Below are 20,232 nucleotides of genomic sequence, written 5' to 3'. Positions count from 1 at the left end.
GCACCACTCCTGTCTGGGCAGCCTGCGCAGTGCCTCACCACCCTCAATGAGCTCCCAGGAGCAGTGCTGCACTCACTGCAAGCTGCAGGCTGCTGTGAGCCTTTAATATTGAACACAACACGACCTGGCTGACGTGGCTGCTCCTGACTTCTCGAGTATTTAAATACCTTTGAGTGAAGTGCACGCTTGTGCTTAATGTACCCGATGCACTCAGAACATGGACAACACTCCATTTTTAAGCTGGATTCTATATAAAGTTTAATTTTTAAAGGCATCTATAAATTATCAATGACATCTGTTCTGAAAAATGTCAATTCTTATCCTTAAGTTAGTGGAATCTTTTTGTCTTGTGTAACATCCTCTTCACATTCAAGCCCTATTGACACACGGTTTTCAAGTGACACGTTGCTATTCCAGGACCTCATTATTTAGACGAATCTCGTTCTAATGTAATGACAACATTAAGTAAACACAACTATTTCTGGTGCTCTTCTAATCCCATGGCGATAACTACCAATGATCTTGGAATCACAAGGCCACTCTTGGTTAAACTGACCTATCTGCAACCAAAGAGGGGTTAACACACTGTGCTGAGTACGAAAAGTAACGAGGAGGAAAAGAAAACAGAGGCTCAGCCCAGGAAGATGGGAATTCTGAGATAATATTCAATGTGCCCAAAGGGACAATGCCGCCTCTTGTTGTTGCTGTCTATATTTAGACACCGTGCTCATATGCAACTTAAAATACCTAGAATAGCACAAAGAATTTTTTTTTTCCCCTTTCATTTGAAGTGGCACAGCACAGGGCTGTTAATTTCGGCTTATCACAGCTGACACTTGATGGGGGGGGGGGGGGAAACAGCAGTTTGAAGCTTTAACTCTTTCCTCATGTGCCCTTTGAGAGAACCCCTGGGCTCTGTGAGCTCTCCTGGCTGAGCTGAGCTCCGTACCCCTCGTGTAGGAGAGCTCGGTGGGTCACTGGTTGATCTGATGCCCACTGTTGTTTGTGCAGCCGATAAGGGGCAGAACAGCCATTAGTGAACCTTCCGGCAGTTCACTAATAGGTTTTGCTAACTCTGGCTTCCTTCTTACATCAACTGAAACTCCTGATTAGTGAATGTAAGCAGTGTGATTTATACTGCAATGCTCCAGTTTGCATAAGCCATGATTTTCACGCTGTTGGGATCGGGGTTTCTCCTTTCCTTCTGCTTCTGCTGTTTCAATGCAACTCTTCCAAGTTTTACCCCATTACAGGCGATACGATGGAGTACTTCCAGCTGATGAGACACAGAACAGCTTCAGTTGGAGGTGACCTTAAAGCTCATGGATCTCCATCCCCTGTGCTATGGGATGGAGCCCAGCTCAGGCTGCCCAGGGCCCATCCACGGCCCCAGCACCTCCAGCCATGGGGCAGCACTGCTCTATGGGCACTGCCAGGGCCTCGCTGCCCTGACTGCAGCATTCCTTCCTCACGTCTAACCCTCTTTTAGTTGAAAGCCATTCCCCCTTGTTCTGTCAATACAGATAAATATATATAAATATGAACTTCATGAACACATTGCTTGCTTCATTGCGCTGGTTTTAATGGGTAGCACTCCGGAGTATCGGTTAGAGCTGTCAGAAGTATTGAGCAGAAAGATAGAAGAAGAATGGCTGCCATCCTTCCTTAAGCTCCACACTATTAAAAAGCATATGGAATAGAGCTGAATTCCATCCCTCCTCTTGCAATAGGAGCCAACAGCTGTTTGTGCTTCCATTATCTGATAATGGCAATGAAACATTTCCCTGCTTTTGTAATGATAACTTCAAGAGCAGCATCAAACACAGCTTGTTGGGCAGCATTGTCTGCTTTGATGAATCCCATTCACAAGTGAGTTACCTCAGCCCTGAGGTCTGGAGGGCTGTGACACTGTGAGGGCTGCTCCTGTCCCTCCATCTGCACCATCCAGGGGGGCTGTGCTGGGGGAAGGCTGCCTGCCTAGGAGCTGGGCTGCCATCCCTCATGCTGTCTTCTTATCCTTCTCCTGGAAGAGCCCAGGGCTGTGCTGATAGGAGCGCGGCCCCGAAACAGCCAGTGATTTCTGTTCAGTTCCTCATTCCGTTCCCTGCTGTTCCACCATCTCTGTTGGTTTGCTTTTCAGGAGCTGGCTGTTCCATTTATTTTATTCTGTATATTTTTCATTACAGTGCTTTCAAGGAAATAGTTCAATAAAGCAGTTTCTGAGTCCACACGGCTCCTCTCTCAGCTCGTCCTGGTGGCCCCGTCCCCTCAGGGCCACGCTCTCCCATCACTCCTTCATGCACACAAAACTCCATATTCACTTCCATTCTTGCAGCCTGTTTGCCCAGGTTTCAGTGCTGGGTTTGAGGAGCTGCAGTCTTCTCCGTGTTGAGCCCTCAGAGGCTCTGGCTGTCACTTCTGAGGTGCGTTGGAAGTATTTTGCTGGAAGCTGCTTGGACTCGGTGCTCTTTGGAGCAGACTTTGGATCCGGCTGAAAGCTTTCTTTACTTTATCACATGTTATTGCTTTGGACATAGCTGAGGTAGTGCAGAAATGAACGTGTACAAAAGGCAGTCGTGGCAAGAAGCTGAAAGAAAAGATTTTTCTGGATTTAGGGATTGTTGCGGGCGTTGTTGGAATTCCTCTGTCAGTCCCATCAGTCAGTTTGGACCTCCCCTGTTTCTTTTCCTTTAGCACTTAGTGCTGGGCTGCTCGTGGTGCTAATTGGTATTTCAGGTAAGCTGTAATGGAAGATACCTGCAGTCTGCTGAGGTGCATGCCTTCAGTTTAGGTGAAAATGTGAGTTTCACAGCATCTCAATCCGGTTTACTTGTACTTATAAACGCGTTTCAGAGTAATACCGAGTTGTTAACAATTCAGGTTTTACTGAAGAGTATCTTCACAGAGGCACAGAGATGTTGGGGCAGGAAAAGACCTCTGAGATCGCCACCAAGTCCAGCCCCAGCCCAGCCCACCATGCTGCTGACTGTGCCCGACAGACACCTGCACCTATCCTAATGCAAGCATTGTCCTACATCACTTCTGCAGTCTTGTGAAGAGTAGGAAAATGGTTTTGAGAAAAGGGTCTGACTGTGTGTCCAATTCCATGGCACTGCAGATTAGGGAATCCTGCCATTAGGAGTAAGGTAAAAAGTTTGCAGCCTGGGCTGAAGTGATGGTAGATAAGTCCATCTGCAGTTGCCATATATAGTCATACAAGGAAAAGTCTGCACAAATCCTCCAGACGTTTATGGACTTCTCTGATTCATCTGTCAGAGCCAAACAGCTCCAGCCAAGAGATAGGGAATTTGTGAGCCCGCACCGAGTCGCCGCAGTGCTGCGAGCCGGAGGAGCTCAGGGGGAGAGGAGCAGGAGCAGGAGGAAGGGCAGCGCTCTGAAGGCTCTGCTTTTGGTGGGAGGTTCAAGAAGATGAGTAACGTTCTGGAGCTTTTTAAAAACAAAAAAACACACCAAAAAACTTGAATTCATTTCCGTTGCTATCATCAAAAGCCGGCTTGCTAAATTTAGCAGTCTCCTATAGACACTGGGCTTGTGCTAGCAACAGTAAAACTATTTTTCCTTAAGTGCAATTTGTCACCTCCCCCTTCTGAGTTAGGAGAAGATAAGCTTGTATTAATGCTGTTGATTTATTATTACACAAGTATGTCTCATTTTAATCTGTTATTGAGTTCATTGTGATTCAGCGCTGGGCTCGCATGCCTTCTGTGATGGAAAAACAGCGCTCAGAACAGCACAGACTCAGCTCTGTCTCTTCTCCTTTCTAAATCTTCAGTCCTCTGCGTTTCTTCCCCCGGTCTTCTCATCCCCCCGCAGCGCACCGGGGCAGTTCACAGTTCGCCATATGAATTTGGCAATTGCTCCCAGCTGAGACCATATATTACAGCGTGAGGAGATGCTGCTGCCCCAGAGCGCTTTTTGTGGGATTTTTATTTCTGAAGTTCAGCTAACAAGCACAAAATGCATTGAAGAAGGCTGCAGTGAGGTTTTGCTTTCTTTCATCTGGATGATTCATTTATTTCTACAGTGTGCTACCAAAGCACATGCGCTATGGGCAGCACAGAGGTTCAGCAGGAACTTGGCCGGGAAGCACCGTGGTAGCAAAAGTTTGTTTTCCCTTCAATAGCTTTGTGTACAAAAGCGACGTGAAAAGATGTGCGCCGTGTTTCGTTTTTATTTAGGTCAGGAGGATGACAGTTGGATTGATTTTGAGGTGTTTTTAGCAGGCATGCTGAATTAGACGTAGTAAATCATAGCATTGCACTGCGCTTTGAGTTGGAAGGGACCCCAAAGCTGCCTGGTCCCACTGCCTGCACTGCACAGGGCGCCCACAGCCTGAAAGCATTGACACTTACATTGGAAGAAGGGAATGCTGACTGTAATGATACAAATCTGTACCTGTGTTCCTACATGCAGGTGTGCTGGTGGTTAATGACACAGCCGTATGATAAGTAACGGTAGGCAGAAGGTTTTGCAATATCTGATGTCCTGTCAGCTCACAGCCTGGCCCTGACTCACCTGAGGTCAGTACGGATCTGGGAGGAAAAAAATCCTTTTCCTTCTTTTAATATTTAAGACGGAATAATTCTTCTTCCAAACTTAGCCTGTCTTTAAAGCAGTGCATTGATATTTGGGACGTTTTTCCATTCTACCTCATTGCAGTTTTGGAACTGGGTGCCCATCCCTGCACACCCCCAGGGTCAGGCTGGAGGGCTGTGAGCACTGGTGGAGCTGTGGGTGTCCCTGTGCTCTGCAGGCAGTGGGACCAGATGGCCTCTGGGGATCCCTTCCAACTCCAACATGTTGTGACTCTGTGATTCTCTGATCCCAGTCATTTTTAGCGGCTGCACTGTGCATACGTAGCAGGACAGAATCCCCCCGCTGGCACACTGGGTTTGGCCTTCAACCTGTAGGTCAGGTAGGATGTGCTGATTCACACACAGCTCTGCCGGTGGTGGAGGGAAGGTGGAAAATTACCGGCGCAATTATGGTTTCACATTAAATACTCCTCGTTTAAAATCCACCGTGTGAAGCATTAGTCTGTGTTTGAACTGGTGTTGTTAATTGGACCACAGCACTCGTAGGGGCCTTTTCTGCAAAGTCACGGCCCGTGTCATTAGCTTCTCATTAGGCACGTTAATTTTTTAAGGCTCATAATAATTCCCTTTTTTTCAGACGCTCCCCATTTTACACCGAGGTTTTAGTGATCAGCCTTTCATTTGCTTGGAATTGGCTCTTTCCACTGCTCTCCTACCTGAGTCATTTTTGTTTGAATGATCTTTTTTGTTTCCTAGCAACTCCGGTTTTAAAGTTCCGAATTGTTTCTGTTCAGTGTCTTTTGTAGCCAGTGTTAACTTGCTGGTTTATAAGTGACACAGAGGTTCCAGCGTGGTTCTGTGCATTCATTTGTAAAGTCAGGTTAAAAAAAGAATATTTTTCAATGTTATGTATAGTCTGTGTGTTTATATATAGACATATATATGCATATATGTATGCAACGGTTCTTCTTTTGCACAGCTGATTCTTTAAACAGTTGTGAGGTAGCTGGTCTGTTTATACGTTGCTGCATAAGCCCAGGGTAAACTTGCTAGCTTTCAGTTTATTTGAGCTTGGAAGAAGCTGAAAGAAGATTGCGTTCAGATTTGTTCAAGTGAGCAGTGCCACAGAGCAAAGTGGCAGCCGCAGCAGCGCAGCCGTGGGACACCTCTGCCAGTGCTCCACTTTCCTCCTGCCCAGAGAAGCAGGGTTTATCTCCACCAGCACAGGACACGGGATGAGCCCCCAGATGCTCAGTGGTTACTGGGAGCCACACTGTGGAGCAAGGAGGGGATTTCCACCAGCACTCAGCTGTTGGGCTCGCTATTCTGCAGGACTGAGGATGCTGCCCAGCACAACCTGCCTCATTTCGGGGCGTCTCCTCCCGTCTCCATCCTGCAGTGCATGCCCTGCTAACCTCCCCACAGTGTCAGCATCTCCCTCTGAATCACAGCACATGTGTTTTGCTCCGCTCCTCCTCGCAGCTCGGAGCCCACACCTCACAGCCCTTCACAAATGGAATATTTTTTCACTTCTTGCTGGGTGGGTCCGTGCGCTGAAAAATAGGTCAAGAACAGTAATCTAAATCTACTGCTAATAAATAATTAAAGCTAATGGAATTTGCACAAGATCTGGGAGCTGAAATATTTCAGAACGCTGCGGTGTACATTCAGCGACTGCAAATTGGGATTTTTTATTTATCATGGTGCTGTGTTGAAACCTATCTATAAATGTCCCTTAAAAATCCACATCTTTTTGTGTTACTATATCCAAATAACTACAAAGTAATAGAAAATGGTTAACATTGTGATTCATTCTTTAACGATCGGATTCCAAGTAAATACTTTAGCACCCTTAAGCAATAAGAGCTTTTATATCTCATTAAATCGTAGTTTAGCTTGAGCAATAAATGGTTTGCTTGTATGATTTAATTTGTCTTATATTTTAGGAATTAAATAAGTCATGTGGGCTGCTGCACAGTGCCTGTTTGGACAGCTGTCTGGGGTGTCAGTTTCAGAGCAACGCTAAGTGAAAGCAATCAGAGACAAAGCCTTGTTTCCCATGTTGCACCTCCATGCGTGTGCCCAGGATCTCTGATGGAGGAGCTGTAGGTGCTGCATTTCTTTGCAGCCGTCCCATCTCAGCAGCAGGCAGCAATGGGCCCACAAGAGGGGCTGGCAGGAGGGCTCCTCCTGGGGCTGTGCCCTTCCTTCTCTGTAGGTGACAGATACATACATGCAGCAAACCTGTTGGGCTCTTGGGCTTCCAGTGCTTGGTTGGTTGGTTGGTTGATCATCGTTTCGCAGCTCTCACAGGAGGTGCCTGGGGTTGGAGGCTCAGCCTCACCAGGCCTGAGCTCCTCGTTCTGCGTGGGCTAACGAGGAGGGAATGCAAAGGGATGGGTTGTGGCAGTGTGGGCAGCTGGCTGGGGGCAGGGCAGCTCGGAGATGTCAGCAGTGCTGCAGGTGGCTGTGGCTCACAGGGACGTCTGCCCTTCCCAGCGCAGCTGGCAGCCCGTGTTGCTCTCAGGGAGGTGATACATGGAGCAGATATGGGAAGTGTGGCCACAGGCATAGGAAATGATGTTGCCCATTTCTTTTGGTTTGGTTCTGTTTCACAGCAGCACGATAGCTGCGCAGATGATGAAGGTGCGTGCAGGTCGGGCTCAGCTTCCCGTGCTGCTTTATCAAACCGGGGTCAGAGGGCTCTTGTTGTGACATTCAGAGATAAGCGTTTGGGAAGTAAATGAGATCGAGAGTCTGAGGGGAGATCAGAAGATGCTGTGCAGCTTCAGACCTCCAGTAAATTACCAGCACGGCGTTGGTACCCTGACCGCTGATGTGTCCTTTGTACTGCGCTGTGTATTGAGATAGAAAGAAATAATGCAGTTGTGTGAACGATGCGTTTGTCGCCCAGGTTTTTCCCATAGATTTATTCTTGGCTTATTTTCCAGAGAGTTATTTTTAATGCGAATGGAAAGGGAGTTAAAAATTGTTTGGATTCGGATTTCATTGTGTGGCTGCTTAATCAAAATATAAACCAGTTGTTTGTGCTCCTGAAAAGAGGAAAAGGCTGCATTAGCTTTCAGCTATCAGATTTGATTCAGACAATGATACAGCATCCTAATTCATCGTCTCTGCTTCAGATATCGAGTTTGTCTGTGATAGAGTCTTGTTCAGAAAACAGCTCCATCCCAATACATCATCTGCAGAGAGGGAGACCGAGCACTCTGGGCAGCACAGGGAAGCAGGCAGATAATGCCATTGTACCGGAGCGCTCTGATACGGCACTGCGTTGTGCTGATAAATTACCACTTGTTTTCGTGTTCAGTTGCACGTATGGTTGTAGCTGCTCTGCTGGGGGGCGGTGATGCAGGCTGCATGTGAGCATCTGAGCACCTTTCCTGTTCTGATGGCAGCCCAGGCACTGAAGGCCACCACACTCAAACACGGTTTCCTTGCTACCGGCCCCGCTCGCTCCCCCGGGCCCAAACTTAATGTCCTTCCTTCTGTTCAGTTTAGTGACAAAGAAGGTAAAATTCCATTTGATGTTAATGTCGGATTTCAAGACCGAGTCCGATTTGGAAATTTTCCAAGCTGCCAAAAAGAAATGTCACCAGCACAGTGTTTGCTGGTGACTCGTGGCATATGTGGTTCAGATTTCTGCCTGTTTATTTGCACTTCCCTTTTGCTGTGAGCTGTCTGGAGATGGATGCTGTTTAGCTGGGGCGAAGCAGGCACACAAGCAGGGCACAGGGAAGGTGTGTTCCTCAGCCGTGCTGTCTGCCCAGAGACCTGCATGCAGGTAGGGTTATCTTAGTGAACAGCCTCACGAGGCTTTGCTGTCTGTGCAGGCAGGTGGGGTTGGTGCCCGTGCATTGGCACTGGGAGCAGTGCTGGGTACATGACAGCTGTGCAGCAAGGCTTGGGGTTGGTCAGGGGTTAAACCTCCTCTGTTTCCACTTTCATGAAGTGCTGCTTTGCCTGAGTGGTGTAATTTTTCCCTGTTTGATGAAGTTTAAAAGGATGCCAGCGTCCTGACTGTACATCGTGCGTCTCACTTTATATTTCAGCGTGCATTAAGATTTTGGCCCCAAATACAGGCATTTATTTTGCCTGTGATGGTTTTGTGTTTTCTTTGATGGCATCATCATCGGGCTACAAGGAAAACACATTACAAAACGTGCAAAGCCTCCTGGCCTCCCTCTGTAGTCAGGAGATGGGAAAAGCTGCTCAACCTGCTGCTCTGCTCTGGGAGAGGCATTACTGACAGGCAGTCGTGGTGCACATGGGCAGCACTTACCCTTCTTCTGTCCCAAAACAGACGACAGAAAATATCAGGAAGCATTAAGGTGTAAAAACAGAAGCGTTTATGGGTTTGGTACGGAAGAATGAGCTTATAGAGCAGTGACATTATCCTGAGCTTGATGGGGATTAGCTGTGTGGTACTGCAGTAACCAGGAAAGCAGTGAAATTTGGCCAATCATTTGTCTTTGATAGCTTCATTTACGTTCAGCCCCCTAAGCCATCTCTCAGGGAGTGCAAGAGCTCCTGCTTCTCCAGCTCTCTCTGCCACTTGTCATTTAAATGACAACAACCGCTTCTCCAAAAGCCTGCTTTTCCTTCAGCAAATCAGACTAAACCCGGTGCTGAGGGTATTTTGGTGTGTGGTTTGATGTCCAACTTGCTGCATGACTTTAGACAGAAGCGTTTTTGCACTGGAAAAGAGAGTGTCCCACATTTTTATGGTGACCCACTGTTCTGACGGGGCCACCCGTCCTGGGTGACCAGCCTCAGTGCTGCCCTGCTGGAGCCACGCAAGGCCAGGGCCTTGGGCTGCGCCTCCTGCGCTTTCTTTCTGGCTGCAGATGCGCTGTGCAGTTACTGCTTGTGCCTCAGCAGTGGAAGATGATGGCAGAAATGGAGTCACAGACTCACAGAATGGCTGGGTTGGAAGGGACTCACAGCCCCCAGCCACGACCCCTGCCATGGGCTGGGTGCCCCCCTGGCTCAGGTTGCCCAGGGCCCATCCATGGCCTTGGGTCCCTCCAGGGATGATTTCTGAGCCGGGGCCTCACTGCCCTCTGACGAAAGAATTTCCCCCCATGTCTAACATAAATCTCCCCTCTTTAGTTTAGAGCCATTCCCCCTTGTTCTGTCATCGTCAGACTGTGTAAGAAGTTTTTTGGCTGTGCGTAATGGAGAGGGTCCACTGTTAAGTCACAGGACCTCACTCTGCTGGCATGCATGTGATGGTATTTCTGAGAACTGCTAAGAAAATGAGACCTGAGTCAGCTGAACAGTGGGGCCCCTGAGAGTTTTATAGAAGGTGTAACTACTCCTGCTGTCCTGTCTTGTGTTGGTTGCTGAGTAAAACTATGCTAGAAACTTCTAGACGTTTCTGTAGGCAGCATTTTAGCGCATTCAGTAGTATGATGTGTTGAAATTCTGGAGAAGAAATACTTGAGTATACAGAAATCAACAAACAATTCTCTCATCTTCAATGTGGCTATCTCCAGTTCTCTGATGGCTGAAGGCAGAGCAGTCTTGAGAGAATAACAGATAAATCAGGCCCTGTACAAAATGACGGAACTCCCAGCTGGAATGATGGTCCAGTCATATTTCTTTAAGCCTGGCTTCCACGTGTGGGATAAGTTCAGAGGTGTAGCTGCTGTGTAGGTAGATAGAGGCATTTGCTGCTAATCGTATTAGTGTTTCAGCTGAATGATGAGATTGGAGACGTTCAGTGCTTACCTAACATCAGTGCAGTTTTGTTAATTAATACTATCACAACACATACAGGTACGTGTCAAGCTGGAAATGCAGACTTGTTCAAACTTAATTTTAGATGTACTTCTACTTTAATCAAAGCTCCCGCAAAATACAGCCACGTCGTAAGCAGTATTCCAGACCCAAAAGCAGAGTTAGAGATAACTTGACAACAACACATCCTTTCACATTTGTCTGATGGAATATTTTCTTCTGTCTTCCAGGACCTGCGCAAACAGGTAGCTCCACTACTGAAGAGTTTCCAGGGAGAGGTAAGGGCTTCTGCTTCTCTTTGTGCTTTTGTTTTTGCTCCATGTGATCAGTGTGCCCACAGCCTGTCAGCACGGCTAGGCCAGAATGGAAGCTGTGAGCACGGAGCATTGCAGGGGTTCTGCTTCCCTGTGTGCTGGCATGCATGTGATACATTGCATTTGTGCTGGACAAGCTAAACTGATCCAGTCCCACTGCATTTAGCAGCCCTGAATGTAAGCTTTCTGCTGTGACTCAGGTGCACACACTAGCTCGGTATGCCTCGGTGACTTGGTGGTTTGTGTGCTTAATGAACTCAATGTGGTGTATGTGTGCAAAACTATGAAGATACCACACGTTGTTCCAGCTATAAAAGACTGCATTTTAGCTGTTTTTTAGAGGGCTTGTTGGAAGGCTCAAAGGTGGCAGGTGTTGGTTGGAAAACCAACGAAGTGCTCACAGCTCCAGGCCTGGCTCGTTCTTGGTGTCTCTTCACACTGCTCCATGAGAAGTGCATGATCAGAGCGATCACAGCTTTAAAAGCCAAGTGGTGTTATTTTGAAGAGTTTCTATAGGAAAAGGCAGCGGAACCACTCTCAGAATGGGGCTTTTTAGCTGAAGCACTCCCTCACTAAGGGAAGGCCGGGCAGGGGATGTTGCGCTCCTTCAGGACGGTGCTGTGTAAAGAGTTGGCAAGTTTCTCTTTATCAGTGCCTGGGTTGGGGTTGGCGCACGCTTTGTGTTCTGCTGCAGAGCTCTGCTCCTGAACTCAGCTCAGTCACAGCAGCAGCACTTTGGGCTTTGTCGATCTGTAATAAGGTGTTGGCTGATGTTGTGCTGCTGCAGTTCCCATCAGCGCGCAGAGAAATTCAGGAGCGTGTTTTTAGAAGGCTGCCTAGAGAATTAAGTGCACAACTCCTATTATCTGTAATGAGGGTTGCATTTCTGATTGCTTGCACATCCTGCTGAACGTGTATCCCAAATAAGCAACAATTTCTCATCTTAAAAGCAGCGTGGAACTCTTAGTTTACTCTCCGATTTCCCAAGTACTGCTATAAATAAATAAATAAGTAGAACAACTTTGTCCTTGATATACCTAATAGCAATCTGTGAGAACAAAGAATGACTTGTGTGAGTCCATTTGCCAGTAGAAATTTACACTTCAGAACTGCTGTGCTCTTAAACCTTTTCACTTTAGTTTCAAGCTAGCAAAGCACTGACTGAAGTGTATGTATGCTTTCAGCACTGTTCTTTAATGAAGGGAATGTCTGAGGATCAAGTAAGAACCATAAATCCAAGTTTTGCTACAGTGAAGGAATATCCTGCCATTAGATCTCGCCTGTTGGAGGCCTTGGCTTGGCTCATAGACACTCTTCCTGCATAGATATCTGCTTCACTAATGTAAGAGCGAGGCTTGTGTTGGTATAAATTCAATCTCATAAAGTCTAAGAGTAAAATTCATTGGTAGAAACCCCCTCTTACTGAAGCAAAGCACACATAAATCACAGTACTGTGCTGATGAATCTCATATCCAGTGATTCTGGTTTCTCTAATCTGTACGGGCTTTCAGAAACCTGGAAGAACTGATGTGATCATGTTTGGTCTCTGTTGTTAAGGCTTTCTGAAGGCTGATGAGCTGAATGCTGCAGGTGGGCCAAAAAGAGGTTCCATGCAGCATGTAGGCTTTTCTCCATGTCAGTTCCACTGGAGACACTTTGCCTTACGCTGTGAAATTATCACTCTGCCAGAGAAGGGAAGTAGCTTTTGCAAATCCCATGTGGGATGCCATGTTTTCTGCAGGCTCTGGGCACTGAGGGAGAGCCAGAAGATGAGAACGTGCCGTTCTGTAACAATCAGAGGCACACACGGAGCTTTATGTGGCTCTGGCTGAGCCCTGGGCTGCCTCCCCAGCTCCTGCCTCACCTCCACACTGCTGCTGCTGCACTGAGCCCTCAGGAGCACGTTTTCTTTTTTCCCCTTTTTGCTGGCGTTGTTTTCTGCCAGGTCAGTGGCTGATGCAGCTCTCTGCAGGCTCTGCAGGATTGGCAGAGGCAGCAGGGCAGAGCCGAGGGCAGGAGGTGCAGCTGGGCCAGCACAGGTTGACTTAAACTCTCCTTGAACTGTACCCTCACAAGCCTGATGTGACTTGGAGAGGTTGCCTTAAGCTCGGGTAATTAAATATCCTCCTGAGCATGCTTTATGGGACATCTGCTTGTAAAACTGTGGCTAGTTCACTTTTTAAAATAAACGCGCCCGTCAGTGCAACCAGTGCTGCTTCTCAGCATGGAGGTGGATATTGACACCTTGCTACCCCTTTACTTTGCTTTCAAATACGAACTCATCCAGAAAAACAACCCAACCCACAAACCAGAACGTTCTGTGTTCTGTGGATATTAATCTCAATCAAAAGAAACTTTTTTATTATGATGGTTGAAGTAAAAGCGTTATGAAACGAAATCTAAGCTGCTGGTGATGTTAAATCTCATGTTTGCTTACTTCTCATTCACCTGAGGATGCATCTTAGTCATGGCTTGTTCACGGAGTGCTGGGTTAAACGCAAGGCAGAATTGGAGGTTTAAGAGCTTTATCATTCAATCATAAAATCATTATCATTTCCACATTGGCAGCAGCCCCCAGACGAGCTGTTCCTGCCCACCAGGCAGTTCTGTATTGCTGTGTCTATGGGAGCCGATGGATATTTGTCCAAGAAATCTTAAAAATAAAACTTTACGTTCTTGGGCTATGTGAATTCACAGGACTGACGTTGTGGTATGGAAATAAAATGTCTGAATCCGTATTTGTGAAGTCATCAAATAGATATTTTAAGGCTGGGAAAGGATTTCCTGAGGTCATTAGCATTCTTTTCATGTGGCATAGCAGTACTGTCCAACAGTAATGCAGTAATCCCTCATTTGAGAACCCTTTAAGGCACGGGCTCCAAACACACTAGGCTTCATTTCTGTAAAATCCATTTCTCAGATTCTTCTCACAAAGCGAGCACTTCTAAGAGTGCCGTTCTGATGAGACCACTCCGGCTCCCCACTTAGCTGAATTGCTCTTTAAACTATTAATTTGGTCAGCAGCGTAATTTAATAATTTTCCATATGCAGACAACAGAAGCTGGAAATCTGTTTGGTGTGCTGGAGCTACTAATCACGCCTTTGAATCAGCACTGTAATAATGCCTGTGCCTACAGAACTTCAGGCGTACTTTCCTTCCGTGTTTTTCAAGGAGTGTTCCTGAGCTGATATTCACCCCCTTTAATTTCCTTATGTTAAATTTACAAAGCTAATTAATACAATTTCTTTCCTGTAGGTTCGCTCCATGATGGCTCAATTAGAGTAGCAGTAGAACTGTGGTTCAATATTCAGGCCAGCTTCATAATTGAAAACACATTTTCTTCTCAAAAGCTGCAGCTGGTTTGGTTCTGCTCATGCAGAAAAGGATATAACCTTGCATAACATAGGAAATGAACGGTTGAGAGAGAAGCCAAATTCAATTTCAGTCAGATATTTTGAGGATAAGTCCGTGATCTATGGAAGCAAGGGAATGAAAAGTGTGTGTATGTGGAAAGCAGCGTATTCAGCACTCTATTAATCACGGCTAGCCTGGGTGCTGTTGTGTGCTGTTGCGTTAGCGCTGATTCGAGTACAGAGGCTGGAGAGCAGCCAAGCACTCCAGAAGTTAACCTCTTAAAGACCCTGAGCTGCTTTCTGTTGAATAAATGTAATTTTGTGGTCAGAAATAAATGCTTGTGATGTAGCAGGAGCTTTGAAAACAACAGCGTGGCAAAGCTATTACAAATTGCTCCGTGTTGTGGAAGTCAACAGCACACATCAAAATGCAGAGCTCATGTCGAGGCGATCCCATTGCAGCCACCCTCCCATGAAAGTCCCATTAAGCCGAGCCGTGTAACAAAATGGAGTCAGCCGGGTATTTTTGGTGGTAATTGTGATCTTCCTGGGACAGATCTCAGTGACTGGGATAACAGACCAAGTCCCAAACCTAACAGACCCCAGTCATACACGGGGCACCTTTCCAAAGCTCTCGCGGGTTCATCTCCATCCCGTCTGGTGTGCGGAGTCCTACAGGAACAGGCATTGCTCCCGGGGTAACTTTGTGGAGGGGATCAACCCAAATCCTCTTATTTTTATATAATTGACAATGTGCTGAAATTCCTGTTGGCAGCTGGTGGGCTGTCTATATTAAGGCTTGCTGTGCCGCTGCCACGCGTTTGGGTGAAATGCTAACAGTGGTGGGAAACTATTTATGCAAAATTCAGATAGGCAGCACTGTTTCAGTTCACAGTGTCAGGAGTATCTTCTCCTCCCCTTAAAAAAAGAGAGCTTGAAGTGTGCTGGAAGGAATGGGGATGGGGGGGCTCTGCAGGGCCGGATTCTGCCGAGCATCATCATAATCCAGTCCCTGCTTGTCCAAATACTGAATTACTCTTGTATTTAGTGCAGAATTACTGCACGGCTCTGCACAGGCCACTGTCTAGTTTTGCTTTGCTGTAGTAAAGCAGTGGTGATTTTTAATAGGGCATCCCAATATAAAACATGAGCGGAAGATTGCACTTCGGTATTTAAATGCAGGTAGATTTTGCACGGAGGCAGTTAATGAACTCGTTGTCCCAAAGACTCCGCTGCCCTAATTTTAAAAATAGTTTATAGAAAGGTATGGGACATCCGTGAGAGAGAAAAGTGATTGCAGAGTCCAGGTCATTGCTGCTGAGGCAAAAGGCTGATGGGCAGGGGAGAGCTCCTGCTCCCTTTCCTGCTCCTCCTCCTGTGAAACTGTAGGTGAAGCAGGATGGCACCGGTTGACACCGTGTCCTCCTTCCTCCCCCTTTGCTGTGCTGTGCACTGAGCTGGGCAGGTGTCCAGCCTGCTGCCCTGTGCTTGCACAGAGCTTGGAGAATGGAATTCAATGCCTTGGAAGATGTGTCCCCGGAAGCTATTGCCTGCTCGTGCTGAGGGTGCTCAGCATCCCCTGGTGAGAGCCACCCATCCTGCACTCACAGCTGCTTTTGTTGCCTTGCCATGGAAGAACTGAGCTGCTGTCATATTCACCTGCAAAGTGTCTTCTCTGCTTCCTTAACTTCCTGATATTTTTTACTTTTTTTAGCACTTTGACCCCAATTTGCCACCCACACCTTGACACGGGTTTCACGCCATTCCCAGCCCATGCCAACACAGGATTGCCGCAGGCAATGTCCTTGCCCCAGCCCCTTTACCCACCTCCTCCCTTATGCTGAGTCTAGCAAATGTATGAGATGAGTCAGTTCAGTTCGCCAACACGATGGAAAATAAATTTTCTCTCCTCCGTTGCTTAGTTTTCCATTGAGTCAGTGAGCTGAATCACGCTCCGGCGCTGCTGCGATTGCTGGGTCTGATGCAGGAGGAGCTGGTGGCCTGAGGCAGGAGGGATCCAGGCTGCTGCCTTTGTGCCTGCCCTGGGATGGGTGAGGAGCAGAGTGAGAGCGTAAACTGAGAAACGCTGCTCAGAAATGCAGAGAGAAGCGTGGAGGAAGGCATGGAGGTTATGGAAGGATGCAGGGGAGGTTGAGCAGTAATCACAGATCCACCGCTGCAGGAATCTGAAGGCAGGGTGGCAGATAGGAAAAGCCGTTTAAACAGAGCTGTCATTCAGCTGTCAATATCTGGAGGCACACGTTGGGCTGGGTTGGTTTACTGGGAAGGCAGATCAAAGGCTAGAGAGCAACAAGCAGCTGTCCGGGCAAGAGGGAGCTGAGCTTTCCTCCAGGGCCGGCAGCGATGTTTGTCTGGGAAGAGCAGGATCTATCTGGGCATGAAAGAAGAAAAGGTTTCAAGGGTTCAAGGTTGCAGCTGTTTTGCAGGAGCAGAACTGACAAGCTGAGGGATCTGAGTCCCTCTTGAAGCCCTCTCGTTAATGTGAGGTTGAAGCAAGGAGCTGGGAGGTCTCCACGATCCCACCGTGCCCATCACAGGCAGCGTACCTGTGCAGCACCCAGACAGCTGGGATGGGAGCTGTACCACTGAGCAGGCCTCGCTTTGGTTAAAGAATTTATAGCACAGCTAAAATACACACCATATGCTTTATGCAGCTCCACAGGAATCATTTCTTTTAATTTTGCTTCAGAAATATTCTAAGTGTAGCAAAGAGAAAAACAAAACAGCATTTTTGATTTTTCTTCTGTCAGCTGCAAAACTTCCAGTTGTCCTCATGAGTTCTGTATGTTCACTAATTCTCCATGTAGGCACCTGCTGGTGTTAAGAATGGCAGATCAGCCAACTGTGCACCGATGCTCTTTGCTTCCTAATGCATGCGCAGAGCACTGTAGGGCTGCTCCCGTACACCACCACAGTGACTGATGTTCTCTTATGTGAGGGAGATGAGCTCCATTCCAACGGCTTAAGAGAAGGAATGGTGCCACTGTGTAGCACCAGGAGTACTTGCTATAACCCCTGTTTGATTCTGAGGCAAAGATAAGTTTACATTTATAAGGTATTGGCATGCTTTTCCCTTTGTTAAAAGTTTCTTGCAATTCTCAATGGCACTTCAGTAGCTCAGAAAAACTGAAGTCAAATGAAGAAACTTTGTAATGCAAAACGATATGAGGGCTGCATAGGGGAGCGATGGGCTGATGGTTGGACTGGATGATCTTAGTGGTCTTTTCGTATCTGTATGATTCTGTGAGTAAAGGCCCCTATTTAGTTTAGAATTACAGCAGCAATATAAATTGCGGTTTAAGTTGATTATTTTTACTTGCTGCTCTGGGAGCAGTACAGTAAAAATTGGTATCTTTTATATTAAGGTTGTTAATGAGAGTGAGAATTGCAACTGAAGAGCAGCGACGATAAGAGCTGGGCCTGCAGCATTCCTGTTTGGCACAGCGTTGTGTTTGAGACTCGATATGGGCGTGCGAGCTCTTTGTGCTTCGCGCACATCACCGAGGCGTCCTGCAGCTCTGGGAGCAGCTCGGTGCCTGAGCAGCAACTCCTGACAGCACTTGACCTGGAAAAACTGTTGGTGGAGGGAGGGCCGTGCCCGACGTGGCGTCTCGCCGCGCTCCTCCCCGCGTGGCCCCAGGGAGGTTGTGAAGATGAAGGGTGTGTGAAGGAGGGAGGATTCCTCGCGTCTCATTCCTGTTATCTCCATGTAGCTCCAGTGGTATTATCAAGACAAATAGTATGCCAGAACTTAAAAGTGAACATATGTTTATGGGGGTGGCAGGGAATACAGAGGTCACCGTTGTTTCTTTCTAGTCACAGAAGACATAATGGGGCCTAGTTCAGATAAATTAAGATGTGGAGCTTAGCTCGTGTCAAGATTGCACTGGTGTAATTATAAGTTGACTTCTTTCTGGGTCCCTCAAGTTCTCAAGAGTCAAATAAAAGTGTTCAGCAAGTTTTCTAATGTACTTTAACTGTTGGAGTGTGATCTCTGTTGGCTCCCGAACCAATTTTACTCAGATTTGAAAAGGTTTCAGTGAGCTTCCAAACACTTATTTCCATGTCATTTCAGTGCTCTGCTTCCTTTGTCACTGGACTTTATTTATATCTTGCTATTTTGATGACCTTCTCGTCCCATATCTCCTTACGCAGCTGGAAGCTGACATATGTAATTCATTTGTTATTCCAGTTAAGGTTGTCACAGTGCTTTCTTTAAGATATCAAGTAGTTGCAGAGCCCATTTTTGATAGAACTTTAAACCAGGCAGCTTCACTGATTTTTAACTACTTAAAAAAAATAATAAATGAAAGCTTTCTGCCTGGTGGGATTGTTTGGAGTTCTGGTTCAGAATTTTGGGAGGAAAAAAGAAAAGGTGTGAAAGTTCCTGTGATTTACAAACGGCTTCCGTCAGAAAGTCTCTGATCTCCTCGGAATATGTTGTTTCAGTTCTGCTTTATACTTCAGTCACAGTGTAACTGGCGAGGAGTGAATAAACCATGTGCAATATTTAAGGAGAACTTAAGTACAAATGCCCTTTATTAAAATGTAAGAAGCTGTAATAGGAAAACAGACCCATTTGGTTATTTCGTAGGAATGGAAGTGCAGTTACTCTAAATGCTTTGCTTTTCCTAGACAGGGAAAATGAGTTTTTCAGAATACAGTACAGAATCTGTTCTGCAATGCTAATTGTATTTAATAATAGTCATTTAAATTTGGCTGCGCTGTGCTGAGCAGCAGCGAGAGAGAATCATATGTGGGAACACAGAGGTCCCGAAGTCTGACATATGGTGCTCTGGCCTTCAAAGTCTGCCTTCGTGCACCCAGCAAATATCTCTGAAGCCTTTCTGGTGGCTGCCCCCCCTCTCCCATCTGATTCTCAGGCACAGATTTGTGCTACCCGGTGCTTTTCCAGCATTGGCACTTGGTTCCATATTCTCATTTCAAATACTCTGCGTTGGAGAACGTTCTGAGTTGCTTATGTTCTCATTCCTAATGAGCATCGGTCCATCTGTGATTGCTTGGATTGAAATTAATAAATGGGTTATTCACCAGCACCAATCCCTTGCTTTCTGGCACGTCACATCAGCTGCCCTCTGTGGTTCTGGTGCCTCCCACAGCCCTTCCTGGTGAGCTCTGGAAGCACAGGCAGGCCTTGAGGGCTTTATACCTCGCGCTCCACGCAGTTTCCACAGTCGTCCTGACAGTTCAGTTTTCTGCCCTTAATCCTCTCCGCAGTGATCCCTGCAGGTCACTCTCAGCCATAAGACTAATCTGCAGCAGTCACGTGCAGGTCCCGCGCTCTGCCCCCGTGCTCCCTGCCTCCATTACTCTGACCACCCCCAGCCTCTTCCCTGCCCGCTCCATTCTCACAGCACAGCCGTGGCACCGAGGACGGCAGCTCTGTGCCGTGTCTCCTCTCCTGGCACCTCTGCTTCCCGGCGGCGCGTCGGGCTGGCAGCACGCACAGCAAAATACCACAATAAAACACTTTCCTGAAACGCAGAGACAGTAAACTCTGTCCATTGTTTCTGCCTTATCTGCCGAATCAATAAGTGGTTAAAGAATTCAAGGACGTTTTTCAGACAAGACCTTCCTTTTTTAGTACATGTTGACGTACGCACCTTTAAATGGCTTCATAATATTCGCTGTTTTTCAAATATGCAGGAGAATTGGTATCAGGCCTTTGTAGCTGTAGTTCTTCAGATCCTTCCTTGCTTTTTATTAAAATATGGGAACGATAATCTCCGTGCTTTTAGTTTCCTGATTAGAGTAAGCTGCTGGAAAGTGCTGCCAGGCTTCCCTTTCTGTCTCTGCTTTGGAGCAGCAATCACGTGGAACTGGTCTTGGTTTGGGTACTTTCTGTCAATATTTAGTCACTGTAAATCCTCCATTTTCCAGTACATTAAGAAAAAAGTTTGCAGAAAAAAACCCCAAAAGTTGCTGTGGAATGAATACTTTCTTGTCAGAGCTATAAAGCTGCCCTTCCTTCCACAGTGAAGTTTTGGAGGAAAATACAAGTTCAGAGAAAATAATAGATGGTGGGAGGTAGTTATTCTGCCTTACCTGAGCAGGCAGCTTCCTAAACAAGCATGGCATGAATTAACACAAAGTAAGAACAGACGTGAAGCCAGAGCAGCCTGCCTTCAGCTCTGCGGCGCAGGGCAGCTCGGTCTCCTTGGGTCTTTGCATGGGAAAGATTCAGAGCTGTTTAGTGTTCAGTAGCA

The 20,232-nt window shown here is 46.9% G+C and overlaps 1 protein-coding gene across 1 annotated transcript in view; it reads left to right on the top strand.

Moving 5' to 3' along the window:
* CUX1 (cut like homeobox 1) overlaps positions 1-20,232 on the top strand; it is a 177,916-nt gene that overhangs the window by 37,856 nt on the left and 119,828 nt on the right. Inside the window, exon 3 of the mRNA XM_042830406.1 lies at positions 10,547-10,594. Within this exon, the coding sequence (XP_042686340.1) occupies positions 10,547-10,594 (48 nt within the window). The remainder of the gene's footprint in view (positions 1-10,546; positions 10,595-20,232) is intronic.

The sequence above is a fragment of the Centrocercus urophasianus genome, unplaced genomic scaffold (assembly GCF_019232065.1).
Source record: "Centrocercus urophasianus isolate 14NV4802_14NV808 unplaced genomic scaffold, USGS_Curo_1.0 seq_33, whole genome shotgun sequence".
NCBI classification, from domain to species: Eukaryota; Metazoa; Chordata; class Aves; order Galliformes; family Phasianidae; genus Centrocercus; species Centrocercus urophasianus.
This window is presented reverse-complemented; position numbering and strand designations above follow the sequence as displayed.